Below are 18,362 nucleotides of genomic sequence, written 5' to 3' on the forward strand. Positions count from 1 at the left end.
CAGTTTTATAACGACTTGAGTTGGTTATTGGAGGAAAGCCCGAAGTGATGCGGATCCCAGACGTTTCAAAATGTACCACTTGTGAAATCCACGAGCACGGGTATGGTGCTGACCTTGAAATGATAAGCTGCACAATTCTTTCCCCACAATACATCATCTGTTTAAGGACATCCCTATCCAGTGCGGACAAATCGTTTTTTTGGGGAACAAATTATGTTTTGTTTTAATAATTAAAAAAATAAAAATATTTCACGCGCCAAGAATGTCAATGGGTCGACTTCTTGACATCTTTAAGGGCCTCAAATCATATAATTGAACGCTAATTGGTTAAATGAAAACCAAACCCGGTTGCCGGAAATATTATTGCTTAGTGCGGTGTTAAAAAAACGATATATATTACATAACGTCTTTTCTCTGTAAGGAAACATTGGGTATGGCTGAGGCTTACTCTCCTACAGGTAAGTAACAAAAGGTGTGATGTTTTTCTGAGCAGTCGGCAGTGAACAGTCTGTAATGGTCGCCAGAGTCCAGCAGCACGCATTCCTCGGAGTTGCTGGGCTGACCTGGTGCCCACAGCTTACTCGCCTCGGACAGATGACTGGCACCACCCAGCCAGTACACGTTGGTTGTTGGCTTCCCTGGGAAATAACAGCGAATTGCATGACTGATACTGTGTTAAAGTCGTACAAGATATTGCACTGTGAATAACATGACATGAATCAAAAATATCATTCTCTCTCTCCATAAAAAACCATAAGCGTGAATAAGATAAAATAATAACCAATACACATCCTTGCAATAACATGTTTGTTTGTTGTTTAATGTCTCGTCCAGACTCGATTATCTACAGACCGCCGTCATATTGCTGGAATATTGCTGTGCGGCGTTAAAAAACAAAGAAACAAACAAAACATCATGGGACCGACACACAACCCGTCCGGATGCAACAAGCCATCGTAAAGCTGGTGGTCAACACTCTTCGGAGTGCTAAGAGGATGCACAAAGGGTTACTAAGGCCGATCATAACCTACGAGACCCGTGAAGATCCGGGGTAGAACAGGTCTTCAGCAACCCATGCTTGCCGTAAAAGGTGACTATGCTTGTCGTAAAAGGCGACTAACGGGATCGGGTGGTCAGGCTCGCTGACTTGGTTGATACATGTCATCGATCCCAATTGCGTGGATCGATGCTCATGATATTAATCACTGGATTGTCTGGTCCAGACTCGATTATTTACAGACCTCGTCATATAGCTTGAATATTGCTGAGTGCGGCGTTAAACAACAAACCAACCAACCAACTCTCTCTCTTGAAGTCACACATGCTGTAAAAGGCGTCTGTGCTTGTCGTAAGAATCTAAAGACTCTCTCTCTCTCTCTCTCTCTCTCTCTCTCGTGAAGACACACATGCCGTAAAAGGCGTCTGTGCTTGTCGTAAGAAGCGACGGGATCGGGGGGTCAGGCTGGCTCGCTGACCTGGTCAATGCATGTCATCGTATCCCAGTAGCGTGTATCGATGCTCATGATGTCAATCACTGGAATGTCTGGTCCAGATTCGATAATATGCAGCCCGCCGTCATATAGCTGGAATATTGCTGAGTGCGGTGTTAAACAACAAACAAACAAACTCTCCTGTGTATGTTTTTAAGTGGTTACAATGTGTTTGACTCACTGAGATACTGCAGCTGCATCACGATGCATCGGTGCACCCATTCAGCCCAGACCGCCAGCAGGTAACCCGAGACATCACCACATGCTCTCTCAGACTCGGCCCAGGTCATCGGGACTCCCAGAACCTGCATACACATCCCACACACGCTATCTACGCATGTTCCAGGGTGAATATCTGTAAACATGTTTAAATAACTTCAGAAAGGAGTCGTCATCATTTGTATGTATAGTCTGGAAGTTAATTAACTCTTTCAACACCGTAGGCCGGTTTTCCGGCCAATAAGCATTGAGTCCCCAGACACCGTAGGCCGGTATACCGGCCAAGCCGTAGTCAGGTCAAAATAGTATATATTTTTTATGGACCTACCTGTAATATCATTCATTTATTAAATCTATCACATTTCACATGTCTGATACGGATTCCATTTCAATTTATCATTCTTCATCGATAAATTAAAAAATTATTCACTATTTCCCGCGATGTTATTGAAAATAAAATTCTCGGACACAATTTTCGACAAAGGGTCCACATCGAGCATGTCAAAGAGCAAAATAAAGACGTTTTAAACCAATCTTTAAATATATTATACAAAGTAATAAATAATATCAACAAAAATATATCTAAAAGTAATCAAACTTACATCTAAGTTATTATTTCCATATTTTCGTGCGATCGCGTGTAATGTAAGTCAAAGGACATCTCGGCTTTCGTCGCCTTGAATTCTCGGTTCGAACACGATGTTTAATACAAAAATATATGCATGAAAATCTTTTGTCACAGCTCGTAACCAAGCCCGCGGCCGTAACCAAGTCACGAAGTTCCATATTTTTAATATATATCGTGATTTCCTGCTTAAAACGTTCAGAATAACACGATAACAAAAATAACAAAAATCTTTCGTCAACTTCTGAAAATTATCAAACACGAACTTGGTATCACAGCTGTAATTTGATTGGCTGCCTTAGGTCACGTTCTAAAATTTGACCAATCACGAACCTTGTAGCAGATTTCGGAAAGAAGCGTCATTAGAAACCAATTTCAATCCAATGAAATCGCTTGTTGTATCTACGCAACAAAACCGATGTTAGCGATGTTACGAGCGTGTAGATGAAGGAATATAAGCTTTCCAGCAATGTGCCATATGCCATTCTTCGACGAACGTGTTATTCATACGAAGCCTCGAAAACGGGGGTATTTCTTCATATTACTGAGCGGACAGCCGCTGTTATGGGGAAATGGGTGATGACAGATACTATTTATAATTCTTTTTAAAATGATTTTCCAATTACGTAAACAATGAAATAAAACGAATGAAATAATGAAATCTTATATTTGCCGAAATCGTTAAGTTTTCGCTTCCTTAGTGTGTGTGTGTGTGTGTGTGTGTGTGTGTGTGTGTTAAAGATGTAGCAAAGACAGGCAGCAGTAAATCACATTCATGAGTGGATGCTGATTTTGTGAAACGTTCTCTGATAGGACTATCGATATGTGCTATGGTCCAATCATATTTAGCACAGGAAAGTGGGCTTTATGTGGCAAGGGTGGAAACAAGACGTTGATAAAAAGGCTAGTGGATGCTCTTGCCCCGGGAAGATGGTCTAGACTCGGTTACATATAGCTGACATATTGCTGTGTTCGATGTGAAACAACAAGCACATATTGGCCAAACGTTTCCATAATAGTATTTCACATAATGATTTCACGTCTACTCATCACCATTATTGAACTTGTTATATTACTTGTTATAATTAATGGTGCTTACAGTAACCTACATTTTTAGTAGTATTGATGGTTATTTAATCAGACATATCCTCCGCCACCCGGCTCCATGCGGGCTTTCAGGAACAGAAAGGATGCCACATATTGCCACATCACTGACTAAATACCCTCGCATGGAATCCCTGGATTGTCTGATCCAGACTCGATTATTTACAGACCGACGTCATGCAGCTGGAATATTGCTGAGTGCGGCATTAAACAACAAACAGACATAAAGGCCGGTATAGAGTTTCTGATGACTACACAAACCTTCATTTCTTAAAAAGACCTTCATGTCGGGCATAGGCGTCCAGTCATGTTCCACGTAGTAGTCGACGTTCAGGAGGATGCACAGATCTTCGTCTCCGTCGTAGCCGAAAGCGGTGACGTTTCTGAACAGGCTTTCAGACGCACACGCTAGAACATTATCTAGGACCAGTTCCTCAACCGGTTCAAGGTAGGAGGTGTCATATCCAGAGTCCATCAACTTCCAGTAGTCAGATTTGGACGTAGGCTGTGCCACTGCCTTCACCAGAATTAATAGAATTAATCTTGCTGCGAGGTATTTAATCGTAACCATCTCGAACAAAATCTAACTTATGATGACAGTCGTCAAACACAATTGTACATACCGATTTGTAATGCACCTCCTGACACTCTGTGCAGGGTCATTTTAAGGAGCGAAAAATCACTCAGCAAACATGGCAAACATACACCAGCACGCGCATGTCTTGATATTTGTTGAAGCGGCATTGTGTTTGCTATCCCTGCATGAGAAGTCTTTCATTAGCGACTTATTCTGTTGGACCATTAATCCTGTTAACGACACCTTGTTTATTCACTCCGAAAAGCAATCATGACAAATTAATGAATTACCTCTGATACCCATTTAAAGCACGTTTCTGTTACTCGCATTTCAGCATCAGTTTAAATATGAACTCGACATTTCGAAGCCTCGCGTGTCTTTGTTTGGTTGTATAAACGATCAATGACTGGCATTGTTAGTTTGTATGAAGAATACTTCTGGCAAACTATACGGTAACTAATGACGCGAGTGCAGTTATCGTTCTTGTGTACATTTGCATCACCTTGGTTCCGGGGTAGAATAGGTCTTCAGCAACCCATGCTTGCCGTATAGGTGACTATGGTTGTCGTAAACGGCGACTAACCGGATCGGGTGGTCAGGCTCGCTGACTTGGTTGATGCATGTCATCGATCCCAATTGCGTGGATCGATGCTCGTGATATTTATCACTGGATTGTCTGGTCCAGACTCGATTATTTACAGACCGCCGTCATATAGCTGGAATATTGCTGAGTGCGGCGTTAAACGACAAACCGACGAAAGTAACCAACATCTTCTTGGAGTTGCATCGAAGTACATCGAGTAATCCTGCATGGACAGCACGTCATACACGTGCACACAGAAACCAAAGCATGTGCGCCTAGAGGAACACACCATCACTAATACAACTGAGTTAAGCTCACGCTTAAGAATGCCTCCCACACAATGCTGAAATATTTGCGAAAGCGGCGCGAAACCCCACCCACTCTCTACCCCACTCCTTTTTGAAAAATGAATTGTATGTTTTGGAGAAGTTACAGAATCAGAATCAGTTTATTCTCAAAAACCACAAAAGGTTGCACAAGAGAACATCACAATAAATAATTATGTATATGTACAAATAGCAGAGAAAATGGCAATAAATAACATGTGATTACCTAGCATTTTTAATACTAATGGACATTTTTACAATGAATCTCGATAAGTTCTTTAGATCCTGTGTTTTTTGTTGTTGATACGAGTTTTACAAATTTTATAATATTTGGTCATTCAGTATAATATGATGATAGAAATGTTTGCCTCTCTCTTTTAAAATACATCTGTATAAGTAGTGAAATTCATCAGCAATAGATGGAGAATTACATAATTAACAGGTTTTATTTTCCTTTGGATTTTTTTTCCATCCGCCAGTCTCATTAGGTAAATTATGATTACAGGTTCGAAATCGTAGTATTGGAATTGCTATTCGTTTTGGCAATAAAAGATATGTATCGAGAACTGGAGTGTCCTTTAACTGTTTATAACACAATCCTTTACAACTAGAGACCGCTTCCGTGGTCTAGTGGTAGAGCGTCCGCCCGGAGAGCGGAAGGTCCGGGGTTCGATCCCGGCCGCGTCATACCAAAAGACGTTAAAAGATGGTACTTGTTGTTACTCTGTCTGGCGCTCGGCATTAAGGGGCTAAAACAAGGACTGGTCGGCTCGGAGTCAGTAGTTGGGTATTAATGTTGAACTGCGGCATGGTATCTCAGTGTGCTAGCACTATAAATCGGCATCAGTCCGGACTAGTACAAGCAGCCACACACATGCACACGTCAATGCACGTCGCTATATAAGTGCAATAATCTTCGACGCGACGTTAAACTCAATTTCACCTCACCTCACCTCACCTTACAACTAGAATTAACGTCACTTCTCCATTTCTGAAAAAAATGATCTTTAAGTATTTGCTCTACTTTTGACACTAGCCACTTTGTTGGGCAAATTATATACAAAATTAATATATACAAATTATATACTAAATACATAATATAACCCAATACTGTCTTGTATATCCGTAACACATCTAACCCAGAGACTTGTTGATGCAATAGTCTTGTTCCTGTTAAGTGACAAATATTGATATAACAGCTGTGAAAGTTGATACACACCAGTTTGATATGTTAATTTGTGCCGGAAAGATATCATTCGTTTACAAATTATTATTCTTAATTGCAGCCTACCTCATTCGCCATATATCATATAAAAAGGAGATGAATTTCTGAATCCTGTGAACAATTTGAGGAATTTGAGGTGTATTCTTTTTTGTAATAAGTTTTCAAAGCCCCAGATTTCTGAACCATAAGTTAATATTGGCAATACCATCGTATCAAAAGCTGATAATACACTGTCCAAGAGTAAATTTATATTTCTTGATATTTGATCAGACAAAACATTGCTTTCGATGCACTATCACTAAGAGACTTAAGACTAGTTTTCTATTCCTGTGAAGTTCAATTCCTAAATACGTATAATTGTCGACAATATCTAGGCTTTTATCAGAATAGTGAAATTTAAGTTTCGAATTTTTCAATTGGCCACCACCGAAAATCACAATTTTTGTTTTATTTATATTTACATGTAGTTTCCACTCTTCACAATATTCATTAAAAGAGTCTACGGCTTTCTGTAAACCTTCTGGTGATTCATCAAATAATACAACATCATCTGCATACAATAAAATTATAAATTGGATCCATACAATTAAGTCTTTATCTTCATCGTAGTTGAGATCGACTCCTCCACACCTCGAGGAAAGCAAAAAGGTTTCCACGTCATTTATGAAAATAATAATAGAGGGGGTAAGTTTTCTCCCTGTCAGACACCTATATTACAGAAACAACATTCCGTCTCCAACAACAAAACAACAGTAGTCGACCACGTGATGTGTCACACCAAGGATTGACTTCATTCTTTGACAATCAGACAAATAGTTGTGAGTTAGAGTGACATCTAATCTCATATAAAACATGATTTTTTTCACTCACATACATACGTATGCTTGATGATCTTACAATTCCTCCATAAGAGGTCGGGTAAACTTTCTAATGAGCCAATCAGCGCGGAGGTTTCTAAATCTTGCTGAGAGCAGGCGAAGCATTCCGAAAAGCAGACCTGATTTCTGCCCTTCGAGTGAGAGTACTTTTCTTACGCCGTTTTCAGCAATAATCCAGCAATATCACGGTGGGGGACACAAGAAATGGGCTGCACACATTGTACCAATGTCGACGTGACGAGCGAACGCTTTAACCACCAGACTACGCGACCGCCCCTCCTCGAAAGCGAACATAAACGGACAGTCCTTAGCCTAACACAGCGAATTGTGGCATCAAAGACTGGGTGATCTTAGCGCTAAGACGATCGTAACTTCCAGACTTACGACAGTCGTAGCGCTGAGGTCGCTTTGTGGAACGGGCCCCCGTAGATATTGGATAGTAAAAACGGATCCATCCATAGCAACGAATGTGGGGAATCGAGCCCGGTCCTTCGGCGTGACGAGCTAACACTTTTACCACTCTGCTACCCCCAGCATCTGCCTGGTAACTGAAATAAATAGTTGGGTTCTGAAACAAAATGAATGGATTAAGATGTCAGCTTACCGAACGTACATGTTTAGATGGGGCGGTGGGGTGTCCTACTGGTTAAAGCGTTCGCTCGTCATGCCGAAGACCCGGGTTCGATTCTCCATATGGTTACAATGCATGAAACCCATTTATAGTGTACCCCCCGTGATATTGCTGAAATATTTCAAAGCGGCGTTAATTAAGAATTGACCTTCCCTTTGTGTGAGTTCATTGGAGTATGAACCTTCATAGAGTGAGGGCCAAACTGTATGAACGTCGGAGCTTGCGACTATGCTTGTCGTAAAAGGTGACTAACGGGATCGGGTGGTCAGGCTCGCTGACTTAAAACATGTCATCGATCCCAATTGCGTGGATCGATGCTCATGATATCAATCACTGGATTGTCTGGTCCAGACTCGATTATTTACAGACCGCCGTCATATAGCTGGAATATTGCTGGAGTGCGGCGTTAAACAACCAACCAACCCACCTCATTTTCACTCTATACAATGTGATGTGTTTGATATAACCGAAAATAAGAACAAGGCGAAATTCGTAGCTTGCACCAAGAGGTAAACGTCTCTGACATACAACATTTCAGGCTGTCTACGTAATTAAGTTGCGCGTGAAGAACCCGGTTCAGTTGTCTTCAGCAACCTATGCTTGTCGCAAAATCACTGGATTGTCTGGTCCAGACTCGATTATTTACATATCGACGTCACACAGCTGGAATGTTGCTGTGTGCGGCGTAAAACAACAAACAAACAAAGAAACCACTCACCGACTGAAATCAGTTTCTTTTTTTGACAAATCAGCGTCAAACCCGACTCACCCACGCACACACTACTGCTATCAATGGTGTAACCTTGTAGCTGATTCTACGTTGTAAGGGAAAATACCTACCTCGTTGTTCATTAAAATCATGAACACTATTTCGAAAATAATCAATGAATCCATGCTTCGAGGTCGAGCTCCAGTTTATATCGCGGCGTCATTCGTCACCACTCGCCCCTTTCCGTAACCTGCAAGAAGACCCGTCCCCCTATCGATGAATGTTATGCGCGAAAATACGACAAACCAATCAGAATGCGCGTATGACTTCAAGTTCTTCGTCAAAGAATCCCTCAGAAATAATTTTTGATTTTACATATGTTTTGCATCTAAAAATATACCAAAGACACCGTTAAATGTGTTCTACCATACTGTATAATTCCGCACATCCCGATGTGCTTTAAATTGCATCTGAAATATATATAATATATGGGGAAATATATGTGAACCATTACGCAACGAGTTGACAATTGTTTTGGGTATGCCCGTTTGCGCTTAGACGGAACCCGGCCGCATAAATGGACACGAGAGGGGCACGAGTCGCTATTCGGCTTGTCCCGGAATAACACGAGTTGGTCACGAATGATCGCGGCGTGTCAGCTTAAAGTGGGAGGAACGCCGGAAGTGATGCAGGTCTTAGACGTTTTTAACTTCTGTGAAACCAACGAGCACGGGAATGGCGCTGACAAACCTAGAAACATTATCAGGGCGAACCGGGATTCGAACCCACAATCATATATATAGCCCAGTGTCCAAGGGACGCAACTCTGCACAGCGAATCGCGGCGCCTTAGACGAATGGGCCACCCGTGCCCCTCCTAGATAAGACGCCACTCGTGGTGATTCCGGGTTGAACTGACCCCGAGCAGCCTATACTAGTTTATGGAGGGGGTGGTCAGACTCGGTTACTGGAGTAGATGTTCAGGTCCAGATGTATATACTTTACAGGCCGCCGTTATAAATACCGTTATATTGCGCGGTTCAAAAACAAAGGAATTAACGAATACGCATACAGCTGGAATATTGCTGAAATCGACGTAAACAATAAACAACCATGATAAGATAGGGCGGTTTATTGACAATCTTTTAATAACATCATTAAACGAGAAACTAGGTGCAAAAGCATATTTCAAGCGATAAATCATTTGTTAAAACATTTCCAAATTTCTGTGATTCGAACCTATGTAACGAGATCATGTTGGAGATCAGTTAGAAAAGAGTAGTATAGCACAGTTACTTCCCTTGGCAGATGAACTCATCGAAGTTCAAGAAGACGAAGTCATTTCCTGTTTGGTGATGACGCCTTTATTGGGCAAGTGAACTGTGACGAGTCGATGTTCATGGGTTGTGCGACATGGACAGCAAGGAAGTGATTCACTTTCCTATGAACTAATATTTGACAGGTAACGGACGTGAACAAGGGATACAATGACCGAAATTCGTGTTGTTCTATTTTTAGAATTTCGCTGTCAACAGACGAGCTGTCAAGACTTAGTGTCAAACATTGCGGAATATACGAAGCATTTGGAGTTGTCTTTTTAATAGCGATAAAACTCAAGGACAACTATCAACATGGCTGGGGCGGTGAGTATTCCATGATTTTTTAGTACGCATGTGTACCTAATTTATACAGACCAGCTTGTAACATAAGACTTATAAGTTATATTCATTTAAGCATTTTTCACAAAATTGATTTGAGTCGGTGAGCGTCTTGTGTGTTTGTTTGTTATTTTAACGCCACACTCAGCAAAATTCCACTTATATGATGGGGGTCTGTATATACCGGAGTCTGGACCAAACATTCCAGTGATTGCATCATGCATGAGCATCGATCCACGCAACTGGGATACGATGACGTGCATCAACCAAGTCAGCGAGCCTGACCACCCGATCCTGTAATTCGCCTCTTACGACAAGCATAGCTGCCTTTTACGGGCTGCTGAAGACCTTTTGTAGCCCGGATCTTCACGAGTGAGTCAGTGAGTGAGGAGATTTTACACCACCCAACCACCATTGCCCCCATGTTATGGTGGAGGGACACATACATGGGCTACCCAAGAAGACCCGACCCTGGCGTGCTCTAATATGTACCAAAACGCCTATGTCCATTTGAATGAATTTGGTATTAAGTTTAATTGCACCTTTTCTCATCACTGTTCTGAAACATCTTGCGGTGTAATCGACAGCTAACATGTTGTTATCAGAACAGAAGGGCTATAGCTATATAGCGAGTATTCAGATATAACCTCTCAGATGTAACCACCGGCAGCCCAAAAGATATTTCACCCACCCTCACGTGCATGAATTACAGAGAGCCGACCAACCGCTGGCAATATTTCATTTTTACTTAGGGGGCAAGGATGGCCCAGTCGTCTAAGGCGCCGCGATTCGCTGTGCAGAGTTGCGTCCCTTGGGCACGCCAGAAACCTATGATTGTGGGTTGGAATCCTGGTTCGCCCATATTATGTTTCTAGGTTTGTCAGCGCCATTCCCGTGCTCGTGGGTTTCACCGAAGTGGTAAACTTCTGAGACCTGCATCACTTCGGGCTTTCCTCCCACATTAAGGTGACACGCCGCGAATAACTGGAATACTGTTTAAAGCGGTGTTAAATCCAACTCACTCACTCACTGACGGCCGTACGACGGGGCATTATTTTCTGAGTGTCAGATTCCTTTCCTTGTGAATTTTGTTGGTGTTAATACACAAACATTTGATCAGTCCTGCAATGTTCACCCAGCACCACGTGGTTGTTAGTACGGCAGATATTTTCACGTTATTTTTCTTCAGGATCATACAGATGCATGCAACATTGATGATTTGCACGTGCATTGTGCTTTGTTGTGTTTTCGATAATAGTTTTACACTATGAAACACCAGACAAAACACATCAATGAAAAGCCAAATTTCAAACTTGTATACTTTCGTTTTTCGTTGAGTATGTTGATATTATTAAATTCCACATGTGAGTAAGGTTTTTACCCCGCATTTAGCAATATTCCAGCAATATCAGGGCGGGGCAAACCTGAAATGGGCTTCACATACTGTACCCATGTGGGGAATCGAACCAGACGTTTGGCGACCAGACACTTTGACCACGAGGCTAACCCACCGCCCGTTTGAAGTATAGTGTGTTTGTAATCAGCTTTTATATTCCAGCAATATCACCCAAAACATTTCTTTAGACAAGTGAGCATCTGCCTAGCTGTGGATGCCAACCCTCACGCCCTGAAACCCGAATACCGTCTAATTTTTAACTCTGAAATAACATGAAGGATCTTTAACGTTCACCATTTTTTTTTTATAAATGTTGAATCTGCGTACCAAATACGAATTTATTTGCGTCCCGTGTACCACACTGCTAACTCCTGAATACTCTCTAAAAGACCCCATATCCCGCGCACCAAAAGAGGGTTGGCAGCCTCCTAGCTTTCCTTACACCATTAAGTTCACGATCGATATTCCGAGTACAGCTTCTCGTTCGACATGACGAACGAACACTTCAACCACAAAGCTAACAACTATCGCCCCCAAGTGGGCTGCATTTCATATGAGTAGCCTCCCATGTACATATGCCTAAGATTTCTGGCGGGAAATTTTTATAATCAATACTGTGTTCGGTTAAAGTTTATTTCATTTTCTGTATTTCCCGACTCACCGGTCATTATTTTTCACAATAAACCGAAAGGTAAAAATAAATTTTAGTGTTTCTAAACTGCGTGATTATACATATCTAACAACCATTTACAGGAACCAATCCCCGAGGCTACAGAAGGCTACCCCCGGGACCAGATCCTGGCGACTCTGTACGGTCAGGCTGTGGGGGATGCTATTGGGCTGTTGACAGAGTTCCTCACAAAGCGAGAGGCAGGGGTGGTGAGTGTGCAGAAATGTCAGCTGCTAACAATACTCAACAAGAGTTTGCCACTAACGTGGCTATATATCCCCCGTCCCTGTTGCAAAATTTATGACATAATTAAATCTAAACAAACCCTAACCTTTTTTAACCGAGGTGGAACTTGTCATGGAAATTGTAAAAAAAAGAAGTGTTTGAAACCTAAGTCCATCTTGTTGCCATGGAAACGTAAAAATAAAAATTTCTAAAATTTCTAAATAGCAAAAGGCACCAGTTCAGCATGTACCTGACAAACCTGCAAAATTTCATGAAAAAGTATTGAAAGGTTTATGACTTATGCTCCGGAAACGAACCCTACCCTTACAGAACCTAAGTCCATCTTGTTGCCATGGAAACATAAAAAAATAATTTTTTTTTAAATTTCTAAATAGCAAAAGGCACCAGTTCAGCATGTACTTGACAGACCTGCAAAGTTTGATGAAAACATATTGAACGGTTACTGATTTATGCTCCGGAAATGAAACGTGACGGACGGACGGACGGACGGAGCCTGTTTCTATATCCCCTGCCAATTTGTTTGTCATCGGAGGCGACCTGATGGAACGTGTCGACAGATTCGGTGATCTTTTGAGTGAGTGTCATCGTGACCTGACTGAGGCGGTCGTTGTTTGTAGTTTAATGCTGCTCTTATCAATATCTGATTTAAACTAAATACCCCTTGACACATTATACATGATACAATTAATACATCAGTGGACGTCAATGTAAACATTGTATTCATGACTCGTTTGTATATAAATCAACTTGTTCTCGTCGCTGTATGGCTGAAATAATGCCGATGCGACGTTAAATTTTAACTCGCTCACTCACTCAATGTAAACAACAACAATTCTACCATGACTTTGTTTGATACATGATTTCTATTGGTAAATTAGAGGTATCAAATCACAATTAGCCCTGTACTTTTCAAATTCAATTTAGTATGGTTAAGTCAACAGGTAACTTAGCTCTTCATTGAAAACACAGTAGGTATTTTTCCTAAATATACAATTCAAGCTAGATGTGTATATATGATAAATATACTTGCCCTTTGTATTAATCAATTCATTTACTTAATTGAAAGGCTGCCAGTTTTTAAAATGAAGTTTTAGACAGAATATAACATTTGGATTTGATCTTCCTCACTCAAATACTAATTTCGGTATAGCACTGTTTGTAAAGAGTAACCATGTTGATAAAAATACATTTCATTTTGAAGAATGTTGTAACTTGTAAATGTAAAGCATCTTCGGTATGATATCCCCAGGAACAAATTTTAGTATCCGAAATATATCTAATTTGCCGATCTGTGGCGGAGACTTGACATAACCTTCTATCCCAGCATTATCATTTTGCCACTTTTGTGAACAATATATTCACGTATATCGCTAGCTATTCCGTGAAACAACCAACAAATCCAACCGTAAACGCATCCAAGCTTGAAAGCTGGCTGCTACCGACGTATCGACCGATACAATTTCAATTACTCGTGGGAGCTCCGAGGTGTTATCATGTGCGGATCTGTTTGTGTTTTGGCAGATTCACAGAGAAAACTATGGGAATAAATTACAAATACACCAATCCTGAGTAAGGAGTAAATATTTGTTTTCTATTTAAATGCAATTTCATTTTTTCATATCACGGCTGACAAAAGTGACTGAAACGGACATACAATATTTACAAAAACAAACCTTAATACATAAACTATTTCCAATGTGGCCCCGTTGACAGAGAGGTTGTGCAGTGGTTTGACAGTCAACAGGTGCAGAGTTACAAGCCAGGGGTTTAAATTTATATGTTCTTCGATTTTGGTTTAAATTCTGGAAATGTAGGACATCTTTGACGTCAATAATATTACTTTTGGGAACGTGTAGGTGCATTGTATACCCAAACTTATGTTTATTTGTTGTTTAACGCCACACAGAGCTATATTCCAGCTATATGACGGCGGTCTGTAAATAATTGAATCTGAACCAGACAATATAGTGATTGACATCATGAACATCGATCTACACACCTTGTATACTCTGACATTCGTCAACGAGCCTGACCACCCGATTCTGTTAATCGCCTCTTATGACAACCTTCTCTTCCAAGTCAAAGGAAAAGTGTATTTACAAGACGAAGTACTACGGTTAATACAAAATAAACCATGGCAACAAGACCGGGAACTGTGATATGTCATAATGATCCGGTGTACCACAAGACCAATATGTGATTTACTTGTGTCGTAATTGTATATAGTTGTTTATTCCTTTGTTTTCGAGAGATTAGTTTAATAAACTGGAGAAGCCTGTGAGTAAGTGATGGTCATTCAATGTGTTCATAGTTTATTTGATTCAATTGGATTAACATACAATAGTGGTATAAAGGGGGGTATAAAAGTTGGTATATTTTATTCTCATCATGAGTTTGAAACGAAAACGCCATGCTTACGTTGATGAAATCAAACTGTGAGTCTTCGCTCTAGCTGATATATTTTCTAACGGGTTGATAATTCTATATACACCGATTCACAAAATGGCGCTTCGTTGTTGATGGCAACATATAACTATCATTATGAGATTAAAAAAAGACAAGAGAAATAGCTTCCCACATCATGAAAGTGGATGATTGTTAAATCTTTATTAGAAATAATAATGACTTTTTCAATATAATTAAAACGTTTTTCATCTTATGTTTTTGAATATCTGCGAGTACCGGCACATGTCTTGCAGTCCGATTTCGCAGTGTTTTTTGCCTTTCATTTCCTGGTTCGGCTTATCTGCGGGTCATATAATTTTATTTCGTATTTCAATGGTCAAGTTAACACCTCGGCTTATCTTCGGGGTCGGTTTATCCGCGGTCATATACGGTACGTAAAATCAGAAATAGGGATGATGAGGATTGCTCTGTGTGTGTCAGCTGAAAAACATCCTAAGGTGAAATATTCCTGTAGTAGAATCACGCAATTTACAAAGTTTGATGTACATGGCTGGAGGGCTGGGACGAGTCCAAATTTACTACCTGGGTACCCTCCACCCTATTACCCAACCCTACCCAGGTACCCGTTGTAGATATTTAGAGACAGCTACACACTGTCCGATTTGGAAAAGTTTGACCGCAGCCCAGGCAAAATGTATTTAGATACATGTGTAAAACGATCTGGTCATGCATACACTGAAGTTTACTTTATTCAAACATATAAATGTCAGATGGAATGGGTGCATTGTCAGAAAGAAATGGGAACATTGGTGACTTGTAGTGTAACCATAGAGTTTTGGATAATTTTGTCATTTAACAATATATCAAGTGACTAACCACTGGTCCGGGTAGTCCTGTGGGTACCAGAGTCCTCTTTAGGACCCACCCAACCCGGGTACCCGAGTTCCCCGTCCCAGCCCTACGTGGCAGAATGTACCACGATGGCCTGCTGTCCGACACCTTCGTGAAATGTCCTTCCCTTCTTCCAGTATTTCGGTAAGGTGTCAAAACAGCTGGAGCTGGAACACAAACAGCTGTGTCCAGACATGCACAGAACACGATGGGAGGAGGGAGACTGGACGGATGACACGGACCAGATGATACTCATTCTACAGTCTCTTATAGATAATGATGGACAGGTGAGATATTTTCCCTCTACAGTCTCTTATAGATAATGATGGACAGGTGAGAGATTTTCCCTCTACAGTCTCTTATAGATAATGATGGACAGGTGAGAGATTTTCCCTCTACAGTCTCTTATAGATAATGATAGACAGGAGAGATATTTTCCCTCTACAGTCTCTTATAGATAATGATAGACAGGAGAGATATTTTCCCTCTACAGTCTCTTATAGATAATGATAGACAGGAGAGATATTTTCCCTCTACAGTCTCTTATAGATAATGATAGACAGGAGAGATATTTTCCCTCTACAGTCTCTTATAGATAATGATAGACAGGAGAGATATTTTCCCTCTACAGTCTCTTATAGATAATGATAGACAGGAGAGATATTTTCCCTCTACAGTCTCTTATAGATAATGATGGACAGGTGAGAGATTTTCCCTCTACAGTCTCTTATAGATAATGATGGACAGGTGAGAGATTTTCCCTCTACAGTCTCTTATAGATAATGATAGACAGGAGAGATATTTTCCCTCTACAGTATTATATAGATAATGATAGACATGTGAGATATTTTCCCTCTACAGTATCTTATAGATAATGATAGACAGTTGAGCTATGTTCCCTCTACAGTCTCTTATAGATGATGGACAGGTGAGATATTTTCCCTCTACAGCATCTTATAGATAATGATAGGAAGGTGAGATATTTTCCCTCTACAGTCTCTTAAAGATAATGATAGACAGGTGAGCTACTTTCACTCTTCAGTCTCTTATAGATAATGATAGACAGGTGAGATATTTTCCCTCTACAGCATCTTATAGATAATGATAGGAAGGTGAGATATTTTCCCTCTACAGTCTCTTATAGATAATGATAGACAGGTGAGATATTTTCACTCCACAGTCTCTTATAGATAATGATAGACAGGTGAGCAATTGTTCCCTCTACAGTCTCTTATAGATAATGATAGACAGGTGAGCTATTTTCACTCTTCAGTCTCTTATAGATAATGATAGACAGGTGAGATATTTTCCCTCTACAGTATTGTATACATAATGATAGACAGGAGAGATATTTTCCCTCTACAGTCTCTTATAGATAATGATAGACCGGTGAGCTATTTTCCCTTTCAGTATGGTATAGCTATTTTCCCTCTACAGTCTCTTATAGATAATGATAGACAGGTGACATATTTTTACTCTACAGTATCATATAGATAATGAAGGACAGGTGAGACAGGTGAGGTGAGACAGGTGAGATATATCCCCTCTATGTTATGGATACTGATAAACAGCTAATATCTATGTTACGACCTCCTACCTATACACACAGGTAGAGCCGGTTGACTTCGGCGGGAAATTAAAGAAATGGTCCATGTTTGGCTTCGAGGAGCTGTCTGATATTGGTGGCATGGGCATCGGCGCAACCACCTGTGAGGTCATCAACCACTTCGACTACCCAAAAGAGGCGCATGCAGTGAGTATAGTATCAAGGATTGATCCCCAATAACAAATGCTCGCGCTTCAAGGTCCCGTGGACAAACGCGCAATTGGTTGGGCAGAGCAACAGCGAACAGCTGATACGAATCCATGATTCGCTCAGAGGATGAACCTTGGCTTGTCAGCACCGGTACCAATATTCATGTGTTTCACCAAAGTGGTAAACTTTGATCTGCGACACTTTGCGACACATGCTGGAATGCCATTCGCTCCCTCACATCATATGTTATGATACGGTGACTTTTGTTTGTTCGTTGTTTAACGTTGCACTCAGCAATATTACAGCTGTATGACGGCGGTCTGGAAATAATCAAGTCTGGACCAGACAGTCCAGTGATTGACATCATGCGCATCGATCCACACAATTGGGATCGATGACATGCATCAACCAAGTCAGCGAGCCTGAACACCCGATCCTGTTAGTTGCCTCTTACGACAAGCATAGTCGCCTTTTATGGCATGCATGGGTTGCTGAAGACCTATTCTACCCCGGATCTTCACGGGTCCCATTCAGTCTTATGTTTCAACAATGTACATAAAAAAGTTATAATAAAATGGAAATATAATACACTGGATAATCGAGGATGATACATGTGCAGCAGTGCTCTTGATAAGCTTTTGGTAATTTGCGTATTTTACCCAGGGGTTTAATTTGGATTGGGTATCCACACGTTTTAGATGGTATTCAAATTTTTTGATCCACCTGTTTCTTCAATTAGTAAGTGAATTTCACGATCGGCTGATACACAATCATTTTATCTAACAGTTGTGATATGGGCAATCATTTTATCTGATGGTTGTAATATACGCATTAATAGTATTTTCGTAGCGTATTTGTAGTGTTTGCTGCGTATTTGATACGCTATAATTTGATCTGTCTGCGTGTTTCAGTTTTTTTAATGCGTATTTTACGCAGATATCTCGAGCTCTGCTCAGTGTATATTGTTTTCAGC

The 18,362-nt window shown here is 40.7% G+C and overlaps 2 protein-coding genes across 4 annotated transcripts in view; one reads left to right on the forward strand and one right to left on the reverse strand.

The window, feature by feature from the left end:
- Window positions 1-444: 444 nt before the first annotated feature.
- Window positions 445-4,009, reverse strand: LOC124118036. The gene is made up of 3 exons (XM_046480083.2): window positions 3,700-4,009; window positions 1,672-1,845; window positions 445-638 (listed from the first exon to the last, which is right to left on the reverse strand). Exons 1-3 carry the CDS (start codon window positions 4,007-4,009, stop codon window positions 445-447), a joined length of 678 nt encoding a protein of 225 aa, XP_046336039.2.
- Window positions 4,010-9,662: 5,653 nt separating this feature from the next.
- LOC124118029 (uncharacterized protein YegU-like) overlaps window positions 9,663-18,362 on the forward strand; it is a 52,046-nt gene continuing 43,346 nt past the window's right edge. For 2 of the 3 annotated variants that reach the window (XM_046480072.2, XM_048397157.1), the window contains exons 1-4: window positions 9,664-10,009; window positions 12,174-12,299; window positions 15,771-15,920; window positions 17,243-17,386. In XM_046480072.2, coding sequence (XP_046336028.2) covers window positions 9,998-10,009; window positions 12,174-12,299; window positions 15,771-15,920; window positions 17,243-17,386 — 432 coding nt within the window. In that variant the 5' untranslated portion in view covers window positions 9,664-9,997. Of the gene's footprint in view, window positions 10,010-12,173; window positions 12,300-15,770; window positions 15,921-17,242; window positions 17,387-18,362 lie in introns of all 3 variants that reach the window. The other variant, XM_046480075.2, reaches the window with a different exon arrangement.

The sequence above is a fragment of the Haliotis rufescens genome, unplaced genomic scaffold, assembly GCF_023055435.1.
Source record: "Haliotis rufescens isolate VD_foot unplaced genomic scaffold, xgHalRufe1.0.p SCAF_16, whole genome shotgun sequence".
Taxonomy (NCBI): Eukaryota; Metazoa; Mollusca; class Gastropoda; order Lepetellida; family Haliotidae; genus Haliotis; species Haliotis rufescens.